This window comes from Rhinopithecus bieti, unplaced genomic scaffold (genome assembly GCF_001698545.2).
Source record: "Rhinopithecus bieti isolate Rb0 unplaced genomic scaffold, ASM169854v2 scaffold_53607, whole genome shotgun sequence".
In the NCBI taxonomy this organism is placed as follows: Eukaryota; Metazoa; Chordata; class Mammalia; order Primates; family Cercopithecidae; genus Rhinopithecus; species Rhinopithecus bieti.
This window is the reverse complement of record NW_016820699.1, coordinates 68,160-86,522: the sequence shown is the minus strand read 5'-3', so window position 1 is coordinate 86,522 and position 18,363 is coordinate 68,160. Positions and strand designations below refer to the sequence as shown.

Genomic DNA, 18,363 nt, shown 5'->3' with positions numbered 1-18,363 from the left:
CGAGGAGCAAGATAAATTTTACGTAGTTATAATTTTTTTTTTTTTTTGAGAAAAGGTCTTGCTTTATCAGTCAGGCTGGAGTGCAGTAGCAAGATCATAGCTCATTGCATCCTCCACCTCCTGGGCTCAAGTGATACTCCTGCCTCAGTCTCCAGAGGAGCTAGGACTACAGGCAAGCACCATCATGCCTGGCTAATTTTCTTTTCTTTTTTTTTTTTTTGTATTTTTTTGTAGAGAAAGAGTCTCCCTATGTTGCCCAGGCTGGTCTCGAACTCCTGAGCTCCAGTGATCCTCCCGCCTGGGCCTCCTAAAGTTCTCCCTATGTTGCCCAGGATGGTCTGGAACTCCTGAGCTCAAATGATCCTCCTGCCCAGGCCTCCTAAGGTGCTGGAATTACAGGCGTGAGCTGCCACGCCTGGCCATAAAATTTTTGCACCTCATATTAAAGAAAACTGTTCCAGCTGACACACAAACTACTGACTTGTAGTTTACACACAGTCACAGCAAACTTGGTGAACGAGTTTCTCAGCCTCCAGAAGCTGCAGAATCCTAGAAAGGAAAATAAGCAGGTACACTGGCAGAAGTGGGAGGTTGCTGCTGACTTCCTGATAGCTAGGGAAGAGTCTGGGGAAAAAGAAAGGGAGGGAGGGGAGTTTTAGAAGTCCTGCAACCTGGAGCCATTTAGTGAGGAGAGAGTTAGTCCTTTCTAGCCAGGTAAGCCCTGTGATCCAGACTATATTCCCGCTCAGTAAAATAAGTGTGATCTGACTTTGGGCAGGGCACTTATCATTTCTTAACATTATCTGTGAGAAGAAAACAGATAATGTTTAAGTGGAGTAACAGGAAAAAGGGGAACTGACATTTCTCAAAAGCTTCTTGTGCTAGATGGTTTGATATGTACTTACATCCCTCAATTCATTGAACCCTCACCATGACATAGATGTAACTGTCCCCATCTCGTAGGTGAGGAAAGTGAGGCCTCACACTATGTTCTCAAGCCTCCTTAAAAAGAGCTAATTATATTCCCTATGCTCAGTGGAAGAAAGCAGAGGACTGTGTAGTACATTCTATTAGTAGTTCCATTTTAAATTAAGAAAAAGTTTGGTCCATCTTGGCAATCCAAGTAAATGATAATACCCTATCACTGCTGCTATTTCAAGTGTTTCTAAACACCAAGAGTAACCCAAGACAAAGCTAATAACATAATATATATAAAAACAAGATGACAAGTATAAACCTGAACTCAAGAAAACATACCAAGATGTTAAGAATAATAATTTCTGAATAGTGGGGTTATAAGTGATTTTAATATTCTGGAAAATATATAAAACCATATAATAAAACAATTATATATTTTCTATATTTTCAGTTTTACAGTAAAATATTTTAACTTTATTAAAGAAAGAAAACTTTTGGTGCTTTGAAGAGATAACTTCTCATCTATATGTAAAGTTTCAACACTATAAAAATACCTATTTCCAGAAAGTTCTGAATGGGCCATTGTCTTCTTAGAGCAAAAACAAAATAAAAGATAAAAAACAAAACAACAGGCAAACCCCTTCCATCAACAAGGAGTCACTGATTCTAATGCAGCTGATTTATTTCAAGGAGATATTGGACCCATGACCTTACTGAGATACACAAAATGTGGTTCCAAGTCTCTTAGCTTCCAGATTAAAAGAAAAGCAGTTCATTCTTGTGTATTAGCCTGACTTAATATCTTACTGGAATTTCTTCCTGCTGACTGTTTGATTCCGTTTTAACTCTAAGACATCAACTTTACATAAAGATAAAAATTATTTCCCTCAAACAAAGGAGAGTCATGGTGATTCTTACCCCCTTCCTTATGGATTGGATTTAGTAATATTTCTAAATTGTTTTTTGACAGTTTAACTCTTCTTGCTTTTGGATGAGTACTAGCCAAACTTGCGTTTTTGCTAGGTAGATGCTGCGTTTGAGTTCGTGCAGCACGATGGCCCAGTTAAACTGCAATACATTACACTAATGATTCTGGGCTAAATACTACTAACTAGGCTTTGCTCCTTCTTTCCTTTAGGGAGACATAGGGAGAGCACCATATTTCATTTGTATCAGTCTTGTATTTAAAATGGTAGTTACAGTTTTTATGATTGTTTTCACATTAAGCCTGAGTTTGAATGATACGAACTTTGGATAATGCCTTGAATTTATTTATAATTTTAAGGAAAATCTTATTGTACATTGCAATAGATACTCTAGCAAACCAGAGCAGGGAAAAGATCTCTTACCTAAAACACAAAAACATTTTTAAAATTCTGTTTATGATTCTTTTACATTTATTGGCTAATTTTTTATAAATAATTGGAGATAAATATTAAATGTTACAGGTTCAAGGAGGGAATTCCCTCATCTCTTTTTTATTACTGGCTATAGTGGAGGAAAAAAAATGGTACATGAAAAATCTGCATTTATAAAATAAACCTAGAAGTTCCCAAAACCTTATTCAGATTCTGCAAATCGATTTTCCACATAATATATCCTTCTACATTAAACTTTTAAAGAATTCTAAAATGTTAATAGTCTACATTTGAAGAGAATTCTCTTTTTTCATTTGCAAGGTGCTTTTATATACAGTGTTTAATTTCATCCATGGTAAAGCCCTGTGAGTTAACTGTCATTATCTTATTTTTACAGTCCAGGAATTGAGGTTCAGTGAGATTAAGCAAGTGGCTTTTCAAAGGTTTTGCAGCATTTTCTATTTAACCAATTTGGGTTTTGTGTAGGCTTACAGAGCATGTGTGTCATGTGAAGATAATGTGGCTTATTGGAAATTATAGTATTTCTTCGGAAAAAGTATTTTAATTAGGGTCTCTGGTACCACAGATTATTTATGCTGACATCAGCATGCATGATTTCAGCTAAGGAATAAGCTCCTTCTGCTATGAGGCTTGAAAATGGGATAAAGTAAAAAATAAGGATCAACTTGCTGATTATCTACATTGGGGCTAGCAAACTGTACCCCACAGGCCTAATACCCCATCACCTGTTTTGTAGGTAAAGTTTTATTGGAACACAGCTTTGCTCACTGGTTTATGTATTGGCTACAACTGCTTTCACACTGCAGAGACAGAATCGAGCAGTTGCAACAGAGACCATGGCCTGCCAATAATAAAATATTTACTTTCTTATAAATACTTCACAGAAAATTTGCTTTCCCTTGGTGTAGATGCTACTGAAAAACTACCTTGAGTATTCAATTTTGATAAAAGTATCTAATTTCTGGCTTTATTCGGCCAACCTCTCAAGCAACAAACAAATAAAAAACCAAAAAATAAAAACAGATTTTGAGTAATTAGATGAGTCTTGCAGAATTGCAAGAATAGTAGTTTGTTTCTTATCAGTTTTCCTAACCTACAGTGGCAGGAGGTCTTGGGGCCTTTTACAAATGTATTAAACACCTATGACTACATGTAAAACTCTATGCTAATACAAATGTATCACCTGGGAAAAAACAGTGGCTTACAAGAGGTTCCACCTGAGCTTTAGGACCTTCTTTCATTTCCATCAAATGACCATGGAAGTTTTACTTTGTCTACAGTTCTGCAGAATGCTTCCAGTTTCATCCAGCCTCTTCCTTGGCATCAGGAAAATTGCTTTCTCATCTGAACCCTCATTTCATTCATTCAGTTCTTAGCATGTGCTGGTATTTAATTTGTTTGTTTTAGTCTTTCAAAACTCTAAGCTTGATTTTATTATGCAAGTAAAACATTTTTTAAAATGACAGAAGAGCAGAAAACAGATTTGCACAATGAGGAAAATAAAAGCTCTCATTTGACTGCTCAGAGAGAACAATTCCTAATGCTTTTGTTATATATCCTTACTAATATTTTTATAATGGCATGCTAGTAAACTGTCTCTTGGGGGAAACAAGCCCTGATTTTCAGTGTTTGCTGATTTCTCTAATGCATATATTCCCATCATGATTGATCAAGCTACCAGTTGTTTAACAACTGGCTCACAAAATTCCTATTTAACAGTCTGCTCTCCTGAGTCAGTATGAGCCAGCTGAAACATTTCACTGTTTATATGTATGTGTGGGTATGTGTGTGTAATCTGTATATATTTTTTACATATGTGATTTTCTTTTTACAGAAAATGTAATTTAAAATACATGATTCTATTGTAATTTGCTTCTTTCACATACCAAATATGGTAAAAATAGGTAGCCTGGTCAACATAGTGAGACTGTTTCCTCACAAAAAATAAAATTAGCTGGGCACAGTAGCATGCATCTGGAGTCCCAGCTACTTAGGAGGCTCAGGAGTGAGGGTCCCTTGAGGCCAGCAGTTGGAGGCTGCAGTTGGAGGCTGCAGTGAGCTATGATCACACCACTGCCCTCCAGCATGGGTGAGAGAGTGAGACTGTCTTTTTAAAAAAATTTATATATTGGTATTTGTACTTCTATACCATTGATGTTAAGGGCTGTATAATGTTTCATTGAATTGATATTATTAGGATTTATTTAATTATTATTTCGTTTTTGGGACCTTTAGAGTATTCCCAGAATTTTGCTATTATACATAATGCTGTGATTTAAATTGTTGCAATACATTTTCTTCTAAGTGAGATCATACGTGATAAAATGGCATAACTGAAAGTGCTATATAAATATTAATTTTCATTATTTATTATTCTTATTGTGCATATGTCCCACTATCCCATTTAGATTGTGAGTGCCCCCAAATGAGGCAGGGGTATCCAGCTGTCTGCATTCCCCACAGCACTTAGTAAACTGCATCTGCATTCATCTCATATATGAGAATAAAGATGATTATCAGTTTATTCTGTTTTTGTTTTGTTTTATATTTTTGAGACAAAGTCTCGCTCTGTCACCCAGGCTGGAGTGCGGTAGTGCAATCTTGGCTCACTGTAATCTCTGCCTCCTGTGTTCAAGCAATTCTCCTGCCTCAGCCTCCCGAGTAGGTGGGACTACGGGGGTGCACCACCACGCCTGGCTAATTTTTGTATTTTTAGTAGAGACGTGGTTTCACCATGTTGGCCAGATTGGTCTCAAACTCCTAACATCAGGTGATCCTCCTGCCTCAGCCTCCCAAAGTGCTGGGATTACAGGCGCGAGCCACCACACCCGGACAGTTCTTTCTGTTTTCTAATCTTTGTTGTGGTCAGTGGTCCAACAGTGTGAAGTTGCTAGGCCTCATATAGCCTTCAGTGATTAATTTGAGTTTTCCTTCAGAGAAAATTCAATTGGACATGCTTGGGATTGAACTCATGGCCTGAACTTCATTGACATTATTTCCAACTGAAGAAACTGGCCTGTGTGGTTTTACATATTTTCATGTAATACATTAAAGTGTTCTTGACCCCACAGGACAAAATGTCGTACACAAATCAACACCCCCACACCCCCACACACACCATGCACCTTCTTTCTCCTAGCAACAAATGAACAATGGTATTAATCACAAAATATGTCCACTTTGTACTCACCAGAAAGGTTCCTGCATTTCCTCTCTTACGTCAAGCTTTGTTTTATTATTTCAAACTATAAATACATTCCAGTTGCCGTAGTCGCCTCAGGGTGAGAGTATAAAGTTAGCATTATAACATTAACATTCAATAAAATAGATGAAGCCATTAAAATCTTCTGGCAGCATCATAAAGTTGTTATAAAAGTACATGTTAGAGGAGGGACAAAAGTCCTTTACAAGTTATAAACCTACGGCCATGAGTATTTTTCTTACTCCTAGGGAAAACACATTTTCACCAGAATTTTATTATGAAAATTTTCAAACACACAGAAGAAAAGTTGAAGGAATTCTATAGTGAATGCCCAAGTACTTACCACCTAGATTCTACAATTAACATTTTGTTTCACATATCTATCCATCTATCAATTCGTGTGTGTGTGTGTGTGTGTGTGTGTACTTCAAAGTTAATCACAGACCTCAGTATTCTTCCAGCTTCAGCATCCATATTTTTACCTAGAGAGGAAATTCAGATGTTAAAAGCCAGGTATTCTCTCAGTCTGGAAAGGTCACTGATTAAGTCTCCATCCCTAGGTGGGACTAACTTTAGTCCTGCCCTGTAAGGACTAATGAAAACAGAGAGATAGGTAACATGTCGTGGTCTCCCAGTGAAATGCTAGATGGTAAGCTGCCTTGTGCTGGAGGATTTCCAAGCCATAGCTTCTGCTTTAACTGGGGTGGTTTGGGGCATCTTTTGGATGTGGAACACACACATGTGTGTGCATGCATGCATGCAGTCACACTGTATTATCATTTTTCACGGCAATATGACAAAGTGGGCATTATATCTGCTTTATAGTGGAGGGAATACACTGGGGTGGGGATAGTAAGTGACTTGGCTATGGCTACACAGCTAGTGTGTGTCAGGAAGGAAAACTGCACATTATTTCTGTGACCCTGGAGCTGGAACCACTTTCCATTCTCTAAGATATTTCCTTGCTTCAGTGGCCTTTGGTGTTACTTCTTCATTTGGTTCTCATTCATTCCCATTGGCCTCTTGGAAAGCCTCAAGAGGACTGCATACAGAGAACTAGTCCTTGGAGTGGTTGATTTAGAAGAGTGACTTAGAAGAGTTCAGAGTAGCCAAGTCAAGGCTTTGAGAATCAGGCTAAAGGTAAGTAGGATGAGCATGGAAAGTCAGAATCCTGTCTGTCTCTAATTATTATGACTTGCTGATTTGTTTTCAGGTGTTTTGAAGTCTTCTGCATCTACTTTCAGTCAGGCAACAATGAAGAGCCTTATGTCAGTATCACCAAGAAGAGGCAAATGCCAAAAAATGGCCTCTCAGAGGAGATTGAGAAGGAGGTGGGCCAGGCAGAAGGCAAGCTAATCACCCACCGATCAGCGTTCAGCCGGGCATCTGTGATCCAGGCTTTCTTGGGCTCAGCCCCCCAGCTGACCCTACAGCTGTACATAAGTGTCATGCAGCAGGACGTCACTGTTGGAAGAAGTACGTATATTTTTAATTTCTGCCTGCATTTGGGGATCAAAATGAGAAGCAAAACATACAGTTTGTTCTGTTTCAAAGGAAATTTGTTCTTAAGTGCATTTAATTCTGAATCTATGTTCTAGTTACTATGCTCAAAACTCAGTTAAAATAACAACATTTATTTTGCTTATGACTCTGCATTCTAGGCAGGACTCAAAAGGGTTACCTAATCTGTAATCCACTAAGGATCAGCTAGGGTGGCTCAAAGGTGGGGGGCTAGAATCTATTCAAGGCCCCTTCATTCACATGTCTTGTTGCTCACATGTTTTGATATTGGCTGTTGCTGGGAGTCTCAGATCTTCTCCATTTGATTTCTCTGTGTGGGTGAGTTTGGGCTGCCTTAGAGCATGGTAGCTGCTTCCAAGGGTGAGTGTTCTAAGAATGAGGGAAAGCCAGATGGAAGCCATATCAGCTTTTGTGATCCAGGCTTGGGAGTTGGGGCACATCACTTTTGCTTCCTTCTCATTGTTGAAGTACTCAAGAGTTGTGCCCAGATTCAAGGGAAGGGAGAGGGAAGCCAACTCTGACTCTTGTTGGGGAATGGTAGAGTTCTGGAAGATCATGTGGGACCAAAAATACCACTGTGGCCATTTTTAGAAAATATAGTTTACCAGAGGCTGAAAATACAGCTACTGGAGGCTGGTCCTCTTGGGATTTCACTCTGTCTTTCAGTGCTAGTTCTCAACAAGTTGAGACAGTTGGCTTAACAACTTTGTGGTGAATAATGGAACAAGGCCACTTTCCTGTCTTCTTAGATTTGTAAAAGGTATATCAGTTTATAAGTCAAGACAATGTTCTACCTTTGGGCTATTCTCACATCATCAAATTAAGAGCAGATTTTGGTTAAGTTTAAAAAACAACACTATTTGCATCAGAGTCAAGATTTTATTGAAAAGCCTACAAATGAGAAGTGGATACCCTCCCAAGTATTAATATTATGGGTAAATGAAAACCATTATGGTAAGTTTTATTATGGGTATACAAAATGATTTAAAAGCCTTAAGTTGAAAATGTTTAAGAAAACATTGAATATAAGAAAGACTCTTATTTATTTTACTTCACTCAGTTTTATCCTCTTTCTACCTATCTTTCAGACTGGCTGGTAATAATTCATGTCAGAGTCACAGGATACTTACATGTTAGAGCCATCTCCCTTATCCAGGTTGCCTGATTATGTTTCTTAAAGTATGAGTCAGGATCTCAAGTAGAGATCTTGAACCTTAGTGGATCAACATTTATATGGAAATACTTTCCACAACACCTGGTAGGGAGTAAAAGCTCAATAAATATAGCAGCATCCATGTTCCCTAAGGAATTATAACTGGAATGGGTCTTGACCAAACCGCATGCCACTATACTCTTTTCCCAGTTTATTGTTTTTCCAAGTGGCAGGGATACAGCAAGAAATCAGATGTGATGATAGCCTATTTGATTTTTAGAGGTAGATCCAATTTTTTTCCTCAAGTTTTTTTAGTGACGATTGTCTCACAGTTGAGAGGTTGGCAAACTACATCCCATGGGCCTACTCTGGGCACTGCCTATTTTTGTCAGTAAAGTTCTATTGGGACACAGCCCTGCTCTTTCATTTATGTATGGTCTGTGACTGTTTTGGGACTAAAACAACAGAGTTGAGTAGTTGCAATAAACATAATGTAGCCCACAAAGTCTAAAATATTTACTAACTTTTTACAAAGAAAGTTTGCCAACCCTTGTTATAATTTTCAGACATAATTCTGTTCAGGAAAATCAGATCTATCTTATAAAATGTCAGTGTCACAATGGATATCGAAATGTCCCAAAAGAACTTGGAAAAACATAAGTCCTCTGAGAGTTAAATGATAAATCAAATAGCTACGGAAAAGGAAGTGGGCATGGTCTTGTTAAAAGATAGATGGCTGCCACTTATGCAGGTCTTGACTAACCCCAATCACTGCCTTAACATATATAAGGAAGGATTATCTCACCCGGGAAGGGTAAGACCCTTATGAATGGAGCATGGTCTAGGGTGCGTCACAGAGGCAAATGTTGGTAGTGTCTGTCATGTGGTTAGAAATGTATTTGGTGCAAGGAACAAACACCTAACTCTAAAGTTAACCTAGAGTTTATTTTTCTTATCTAACTAGATATTGGAAGTAGACAGTTGCTGACATTATTTCAGCTGCTCAATAGTGGCAAAGTTGATGTCCCTGCCAAGCCATTGGCCTTTTGCTTGGGTTGCTACTACAGTTCCAACCATCATAGCTACCTTCAAAACAGGAAGAAGGAAGGGTAGATATCTTTCTCTTTTATTAATGAATATAGCTTTTCCATGAATCTCCCTAATAGACTTTGCTTTGTCTTCCTCCTTTTATTAAAAACTATAGCTTTTCCAGAAATCTCTCTAACAGAAATGACTTTAGGTCTCTAACCAGAACTGATCAGTCATTTAGCTTCAAGGGATGCTAGGAAAGCCAGGTCTAGGAATGTTTGCCACCAATGGTTTAGACCAGTATTCCTCAAACTTCCCTGATGACGATTAGAGTTACCTGGGGGCTTGTTAAATATATAGATTACCAGGATTCATCTTTGGAAACTGTGATTTGCTGTGTCTGGGGTGGGAGCCAAAGTTATGTCTTTTCTTTTTATTTCCCTTTTGTTCTTTAAACAAGGGCTCCAGGTGATTTTATTATCAGCAAAGTTTGAGAACATTGGATTAGACTAGTCATGGCCTGCATGTGGTTGGGCCCATGACCACCCATAACAAAACCATGACCACCCATAACAAAACCATGTTCTCTTAAGATAGTGAGAGGAATGGAAAATGAATAGGCAACTGACAGTGTCTGCCACGTCATCTAAATGCAATCCAGACCAATAGAAATGTGTCCCTCTTGACAGAAGGACATAGAGTCCATCACAACCTGACCCTATTCAGCATTCAAATTCTGTAACTCTCTCCTCTCTCTCTGATTCTGTGCTCATTGAGCAAACATTGATGGATTTGGCATTAGCAGAGTTTGTCGTGAGGGAGAGAAGGGAGAGCCAGCTACATGGTCACTGGAGAATTATTGTTTTTCTTCAATTGCAATATAATTTATATAACATAAATTTCACCATTTTAAGTGTATGATTCAGTAGGTTTCAGTATATTGACAATGTTATACAATCATCACCACTGTCTAGTTTTAGACATTTTCATTACACCGAAAAGTTTTAGACAATTTTAGACATTTTCATTACACCAAAAAGAAGTCCCCTATCCATTAACAGTCACTCTTCATTTCCCTTGCCCCTAGCCCCTGGCGACCTACTAATCTACTTCCTGTCTCTATGGATTTGACTATTATGAATCTTTCATATCAATGGAATCTTATGCTATGGGGAAGTTTTGTTTCTCATAGTCAGTGAATAATGGACACTGTGTCTGTGAGCTTCAGTCTTGGATGAGTTCGGACATCCTGAGATTCCCTGAGTCTAATCAGTTCTCAGCAAGGGCTTGCTCAAGTCTGAGGATCTTGGAGGATGGGTTGGGCTGAAGCCTAAGTGAGCATACCAATGTTACTGTGCTTTGTGAAGGCCCCTGCAGCCTGCCATTTGGCTTGCCTGTCCCTCACAGTACCCTTCTCTATTCCACTCAAGGTGGTAATGTTGGTAGTAAAAATGACTGTTTCATGAACCCTTGATTTGTGGCAGGTACTGTGATAGGCATTCTTCTGTTTCATTTTCACAGTGTCCCTGAGGTAGATAATATCTCCGTCTTACTAAAGAGGGAAATTGGGCCAGGCACAGTGGCTCACACCTGTAATCCTAGCACTTTAGGAAGCCAAGATGGGCAAATCGCTTGACCCCAGGAGTTTGAGACCACCCTGAGCAACATGATGAGACCCCATCTCTACAAAAAATACAAAAATTAGCCAGGAGTGGTGGTGCATGCCTGTGGTCCCAGCTACTTGGGAGGATAAGGCAGGAGGATTGCTTGAGCCTGGGAGGACCTTGGCTCCAAAAAAAAAAAAAAAAAAACGGAGGAAAATTGTACTCATAGTCTGCCAGAGGAGCCAGAATTTGAGGTTAGATTTGTGTGACTTTATTTATGGACTCAATGAGTATTTCTTGGGTGTGTTCTGTGTTTCAGACCCTGTACTGGTCTCTGAGGATAAAGTGGTAAATAAGGTAGACAGGCCCCAATCGTCTTCGAATAGGATATATAAACATCAGACAAATTATTAATCAAATGCATAATTTACTTAAGGTAAATCCTGCAAAGTGAAAGATAAGTAGCCTCTCTGAGGGTATATTGGGGGGTGTCTAACCGAGTCTGGGAAATGAGACAAAGGTTTCCAAAACTTAGGTTTAAACTGAAAACTGCTAGATGAAGAAAAGAAGCCAGATGAAGAAAAATCAGAAAAGAGCATCCCAGGATTTCAAGCTTTATTCCAGAGGCAATGGGAAGGCACTGATGAGTTTTAAGCAACAAGTGTCATGATCAAATTTAGTTTTAGAAACTGATTACTCTGCAAAATGGATTGGAAGAGAGTGAAGGAGGAAACAGAGAGGCTAGGAAGTGGGCTACTATAGTTGTCAAGGTGAGAATAATGGCCTGGACTGGAATAGTTAGAGTGGATTATTGGAGCAATATTAAGAATGCGTAAGTGGCCGGGTGCAGTGGCTCAAGCCTGTAATCCCAGCACTTTGGGAGGCCGAGACGGGCGGATCACGAGGTCAGGAGATCGAGACCATCCTGGCTAACACAGTGAAACCCCCGTCTCTACTAAAAAAATACAAAAAACTAGCCGGGCGCGGTGGTGGGCACCTGTAGTCCCAGCTACTCCGGAGGCTGAGGCAGGAGAATGGTGTAAACCCGGGAGGCGGAGCTTGTAGTGAGCTGAGATCCAGCCACTGCACTCCAGCCCGAGCAATAGAGCAAGACTCTGTCTCAAAAAAAAAAAAAAAAAAAGAATGCGTAAGTGGAACAATGTGTTGATTGATTGGATATGAAGGTGAGGCAGTGAGAGATGTCAAGAATAATTCCCAGTTCCTGATATGGACTGTTGTAGCCTTGGATCTCCATTTGTCTTGGTAGTGAAGTAGCAGGTTTGCAAGGTATATTTTACTTTCAGTTTCAGGCTTAAAGAAATGAACACATTTTAAAGATTCTATTTAACTCATGAGAGAAGAAGCAGATGTTCGGACCAGCTTATAAGATAACCCAAAGGACAGATGTAGGAATATTGACTAGAGATATCAAAATGAGTATGTAAATGGAAGTAAAACTGGTTTTATTACAGCATGAGAGGGGTGACATTTGAACCTCTACTGTACAAGACATTGAGCATGTCTGTTAGTGACTTACAGCTTGTAGATGAATGTAAATGAGCTCACTGGCAATACAAAGCTAGAATCACAGAACCTGGATTGGTGTACTGAAGACAGAACAAGGTTTTAACTGAAACACTTTTTTTGTTGTTGCTAGAATGTTTAAGTCAAGTATAAAGTTAGACTTTCCTCAAAAAGATGGTCCAGTTGTTAGGGTGAGCAGGTTCCTGTCAGAGACATTTCGAGGCCAGGCTTGATCAGGGCTTAGTGGACACTAATAATATCACAAAGTTGAGGTTGTCATGAAGGCAGCTCCCTGATCAAGGAGGGCCTGGAGCACAATGGGCGGGAATAAGCACTGGTACCTGGAGAATCTCAGGCTAGTGGGAAAACCGACGAGGGCTGATCAAAACAAAACTCACCAAGACCATGTGAGGGCAAAAAGTAGTCTTAGAAAGGAGATTCTTCCCTGCTGCACAAAAGCCTAGCTGCAGTTTCCTGTTAGCCACATGGACGGCTTTCTGCGAGAAGGTCAGTATTCCCAGTGCCTGAGCTCATCCACACCTGTTTTCCTGGCTGTTATTCTCTAGTATCTAATGGCCAACATCCTGGAGCAGGCAGGCAAGGAGGCCCAGAACAGCTGCAGGGTGCACATCTCCCCAGAACACATGGAGATGGCCATGCACAAGGAGGAGCAGCTCAGATGCCTCTTGGAGGATGTACCCACCATCAGGTTGATGAGGTGCGCCAGCCTGAGAAGGAGGGATACTTGGGTCTCCGAACCTGGCAGGACTTCATCAACAATTTCATCCAGCCTCAAAAATTTCCATAGATGAGAGACCCCAGGCTGCTGCCATCAGCCCATGCTATTAAAGTCTTTAATGACAGTGCCCCTGACTTCTCTCAGGTTCTCTCATTTTGGGTTGTAGGTGTCTGTGAGACATCTAGGAGAAGCTATCCCATAGATAGCTGAAGAGGTGGAAGGTGTGGCCAGTGTGGGGTGTTTGAATCAGTGATTTTAGAAGGGGCAGTTTCCAGTGGTGTTGGTGAGAGCACTGGCCCTGGTGGGAGGAGCTGACTGGGGATAAAGATATAGAGACTTCCTCATTGGCTTTGAACTGGAAGGCCTTGTGAGGCCAGAGAGTTGCTGGGGGCCTCCTAGGCTTGATAAATTCCCGACCTGATGCTGGGACCTGGGGTGGAGCTGTAGACTCTGACTGAGGTGCGGGAGGCTTTATTCAGAATAGCAAAGGTCTGAAGTCAGGGCAGTGGCCACAGGGGTGGGTGGAGAGGGGGCACACTGCTGGCATGAACTTCATGGGACAGGCTTTACATGGAGATTGAGGAGTGATGGGAAAACACAAGGAAAATGCAAAAAAAAAGTTTTGGTCATGTTATTTTATTTATTTATTTGTACCCTGCCTCATTCTAAAAAAGGCTTGAGACATGGATTAGTAACTGGTACTATGACACTTTGTTTGGAATATATTCTTCTGTCCTCTTATGGACACTGTTAAATTAAGTAGTAACATTATATAAAAAGCTCTTTGGCCTAGGACATGCAAGCCAATCAGTTCTTAATGGTTACAAAATATTACAAAACTTATTTGTAAATGTATTCCATTATAAACACAATTATCAATCACATTCCCAGAAAAAATAATCTGTGTATGATCATATATTTCATAGAACAGCATAAAGTTATCAGTGGCCAAAAACAGGTTCAAAGGTATACAAATAACCTGTGTAATTCTGTCTCGAGTGATGGCCTCTAAAGCGTATACTGTACTTTAAAAACTTGTGCTCTGAACTGTTTAAAACAGGTGTCACATCAAGTGTTGTAGCAATCTGTCCCCTTGCCTGTGAATGTCCATATTTTAGATTTTCACTCGTTCTTTGGATCATCTATGGCCGCATTCTGCTGCCTGCTGGCCAGGAGGCTGCCCAGCCAGATTCAATAACAGATCAGACAACCTGGGTTTGAGATCCTAGTTCACCACTTTCTGACCATGTGATCTTGGACTTTCATTTACTACTGCTGGGCAGGCTTGCTCATGTGTAAAACAGCGGTAATAAGAGTCCCTTATCTTTAGTTTACCCAAAGATTGAGTCCACTTGGGATATGCACAGTGTGACCCCTAATAAACAGCTGCATCTGTCTCCTTCCCTAACCCCAGACACGCAGGCAGGCTTCCCCAGGGTGCATCTGGGTCTGGTTCTCAGGTTACTGTTGGGCACTTGGGCTACTGGCTGTGAGAGCCACATCCTGCTGAACCCTGTGGAGAGACAGGAGAGTGCCTGGCAGAGGAAGAGCCCTTCCTCTTTGTGTCCCCTTTGCTCCTCCTGCCTTGTGACTCGCCCTCTCTCTGCCTCTGTCTAAGCAGAAGGACCCAGCTTGGCCTTTGGCTAATTCACAGGAGTGTCTCGAGAATGAAGTAAATAGCGGTCTCGTGTTTAAAAACTAGGCTGTGAGAAACCCATGTCCTGGACACAAAGATGTTTCACTTCGGCCAGGGGAGGGGGCGCTGTCGCCATGAAGTGATGAGCTGAAGGAGACTCCCCACCTGGAGTTGCTAGAGAGAGGCCTTCTTGCAGCTCAAATGCACAGAAGAGGAAGCAAGGAGCTAGGCTAAGGCTGGGAGTGCTCCATGGCTCTCCATAAGGAATCACGCAGTGGTGGGGTGAGCAGCTTGACAATGAGGTGCCTCGAAATATGAGGTTCAGTGGACATGATATGGCAAGAAAGACTTCTGGGATTTAGACAAGCACATCTTCCACATGGCCCTAAGGACAACCCTGACACTGCTAATCTCTAATATATTATTTCCTAAAGCACAGTCTACAAAGTGGCATCTTACAACTCAATCTGGATGACGGATAGGTTTGCTAGTTCTAAGCAGACATCTTAAAAGAAAATTAATAAGCTGGTAGCATTTGAAAATCAATAACATTTTACCTGGAAGTCTGGATTTCTGTCTCTCTTGAGAAGTAGAAATGAGGGTATACATGATTACAGTGACATAGAGATGACTAGCTACTGCTCCATGAAGACTGGACCTCTGGTTTGCCGCATTCCTTCCACACTCTTCCCTATGAGGTCCTATATTTGATCCACTTCATTAATTTATAGTAGTTGTCTGATTAATGGAGATACTTGAGTTTGTTACTCTCACTATAAATTAATTACAAGTCCACAGTATTCAGAACAATCAATCTCATTTAATGAAGTAGTATATTGTGCAGTGCTTCTCAAAATATCATTGGGGTAGGACCAAGCAAACTTCCTTGTTTTTCTTGTTCCAGTACATTGTGAACTGATATGTGGTTGTATTACTAGTATGCCACTCATATTTGACTTGTCATTCGAGTTTAACAACTGCACTGGTACATACCTTGTTCAAAAAGTGAGCCCACTAATTTAAATGTGGCTAAATCAGATGTATACAGATTCCTTAATGCCAGCTCTCAATGTCCATACTTATCGTAACTGACTGGTAACAGACAGTTCATTGTACCAGTCCTCAAACTTTTTAGATTTAGATTTTAGATTTAGATTTAGATTTTAAATCTAACGAAAAGCAGTAAACAGGACTTGCAGTTGGTATTGTTTCTCCTTCAGAGTCTTCATGAAAACAGATTTATCCCTCTTATATTTAGGACTTTAGCATAATACTGGTGAAAATGTTGCTGAACTACTTCTGTTAAACCAAAAAACATTAAGGAAAACAATTAGCATCAGTGGGGCATGTTAGATGTGGCAGATGTGAGATTGTTGAGTTCTGAAATGTAGGATAAAAAGAATTCACCAAGGCAACTGTGAAAGGGACTCTTCATGACAAGAAGGGACAACATACTGAAAGAAGAGGCAGAACTGGGTTCTGGTCTCCTACAGTGTAGTTTACTTGGGGGCCTATCACTTTCCAGTGAGGAAAATGGAAAAATTGTTTCAAAGGTCAGCTAGAGATGTATAATTATGACTGTGCTCTTTTCCTAACAAAATATTTCTATGGAAAATGGGTACATAGGGTTCAGAGGACACAATTCTTTTAGGGTCTCCATTATACAGCTGAGGCCACTGAGGCCCAGTGCGTAATCAGTTATTGTAAAGTCACATGGTGAGTGGGCAGCACAGTAGAATGATGGCCTGGGGTTCCTTCCTCTACTGTATCCTGAAAAAGGGGTCTCAAAAGAGAAAGTGTTTAATGTTCTCATCTGAGAAAATAAGCTAAAGTCTTCAATACCAAGGTGTTAGGATCTCTTGGATTTCTTGGGAAGCACTCAATAACTCAGTCCCAAGAATATTCATTTGTGCTTTATTTGGGGAAGGCCAGACAAGTTAGGAGAAAAGTGCTAATTTTATAGTATAAGTCTTTGGGCTTTGCAAACCTAGGTCTTGTTCCACTGGACATTGTGTTAAACTGTGTTATGAACACAAATATGTCTCAGTTAAGGTGTTCCGGTAATTCTGATCTGTCCACTAACCATTGTCTTAAATGTGGCAATGTGATGGCATGAGAAGCCTGTGTTCAAGAGCCTAGTCTTTGAAGTACTTAAGGTACTGACCTTTTTCATGGTGCTCTAAGACAATCCTTCTTTGCTGAAGACAAAAATCTCCCTCCTGTAGCTGATTGTAGGGCCTTTAGGAAAGCATCAGTGTAAATCAAAAACTATCTGGAGAACCAGGCATGCTGGCTCATGCCTGTAATCCCAGCAACTTGGAAGGCTGAGGCAAGAGGAACCTTTGAGGCCAGGAGTTCAAGATGAGCCTGGGCAACATAGTGAGACCTCCGTCACTACAAAAATATTTTAAAAATTAGCTGGATATGGTGGTATGTAACTGTAGTCCCAGCTACATGGGGAGCTCAGTTGGGAGACTCTCTTGAGCTAAGGAGTTCTGAGTTGCAGTGAGCTACGATTGCACCACTGGACTCTAGCCTAGGCCATAAAGTGAGACCACAATTCTTAAAAAAAAAAAAAGTATCGTCCGGGCATGGTGGCTCACTCCTGTAATCCCAGCACTTTGGGAGACCAAGGCAGGTGGATAGCCTGAGGTCAGGAGTTCGAGACCAGCCTAACCAACATGATGAAACCCTGTCTCTACTAAAAATACAAAATTAGCGGGGCGTGGTGGTACATGCCTGTAATCTCAGCTATTTGGGAGGTTGAGGCAGGAGAATCGCTTGAACCCGGGAGGTGGAGGTTGCAGTAGGCCGCGGTCGCACCATTGCACTCCAGCCTGGGCAACAAGAATAAAAAAAAAAAAAAAAAAAGCATCTGGAGATGATAGAGACTTAAAGTGCCTGTGGTTCACTTATGACTTGTGATAAAGTGAAAAGTCCAGTGGAAGTACATAACAAAACTAATACAACTGAAGAAGAAATTGTGACATACAAAATAAGATAATAAAACAAATGTAAAAAAGTTTTGAACAAAAAGTATGTCAGCATAATGATTAATCATATTTTGAAGTAAGTCTATGGTAGATTCTAGACATCTGTATTTTACTAAAGCTCCAGTAAAAGGTTTGATGTGCATCCTCAACTTAAAAAGCCGTGAGGGAAGATGCTTCATAAAACTTAAAAGGAAAGTTGTGACTAAATAGAAATCTACTGAAATGATGACTGTTAATACCATAATTTTGTTGCCTAATATCATGAAGGAAAGCACCAGCAGGACTCTGATAATTAGAAACATACTATGGACAGTGGGGGCACTGACAAATCTCTAGGAACTTCTCACAATCTGGAACTTCTGAAATGTTTATACTAATAATATATTTCATATTCAGATTTTATCTAGGGAAGGCTGAGTACCTCTTTTCTTTTTTTTCTTTTTCTTTTCTTTTCTTTCTTTTTTTTTTATACAGGGTCTCACTCTGTCACCCAGGATGGAGTGCAGTGGTACAATCATGGCTTACCATAGCCTCAAACTCCAGGGCTCAAACCATCCTCCCCACTGAGCCTCCCAAGTAGGTGGGAATACAGGTACACACTACCATGCCTGGCTAATTTTTTTTTTTTATTTTTTTTTTATTTTATTTTTTTTTTTTTTTTTAGG

At 40.2% G+C, this 18,363-nt stretch overlaps 1 protein-coding gene across 1 annotated transcript in view; it reads left to right on the top strand.

Moving 5' to 3' along the window:
- Nucleotides 1–18,363, top strand: part of XK (X-linked Kx blood group antigen, Kell and VPS13A binding protein) — a 47,950-nt gene that overhangs the window by 3,776 nt on the left and 25,811 nt on the right. The window contains exon 2 of the mRNA XM_017859905.1: nt 6,713–6,975. Within this exon, the coding sequence (XP_017715394.1) occupies nt 6,713–6,975 (263 nt within the window). The remainder of the gene's footprint in view (nt 1–6,712; nt 6,976–18,363) is intronic.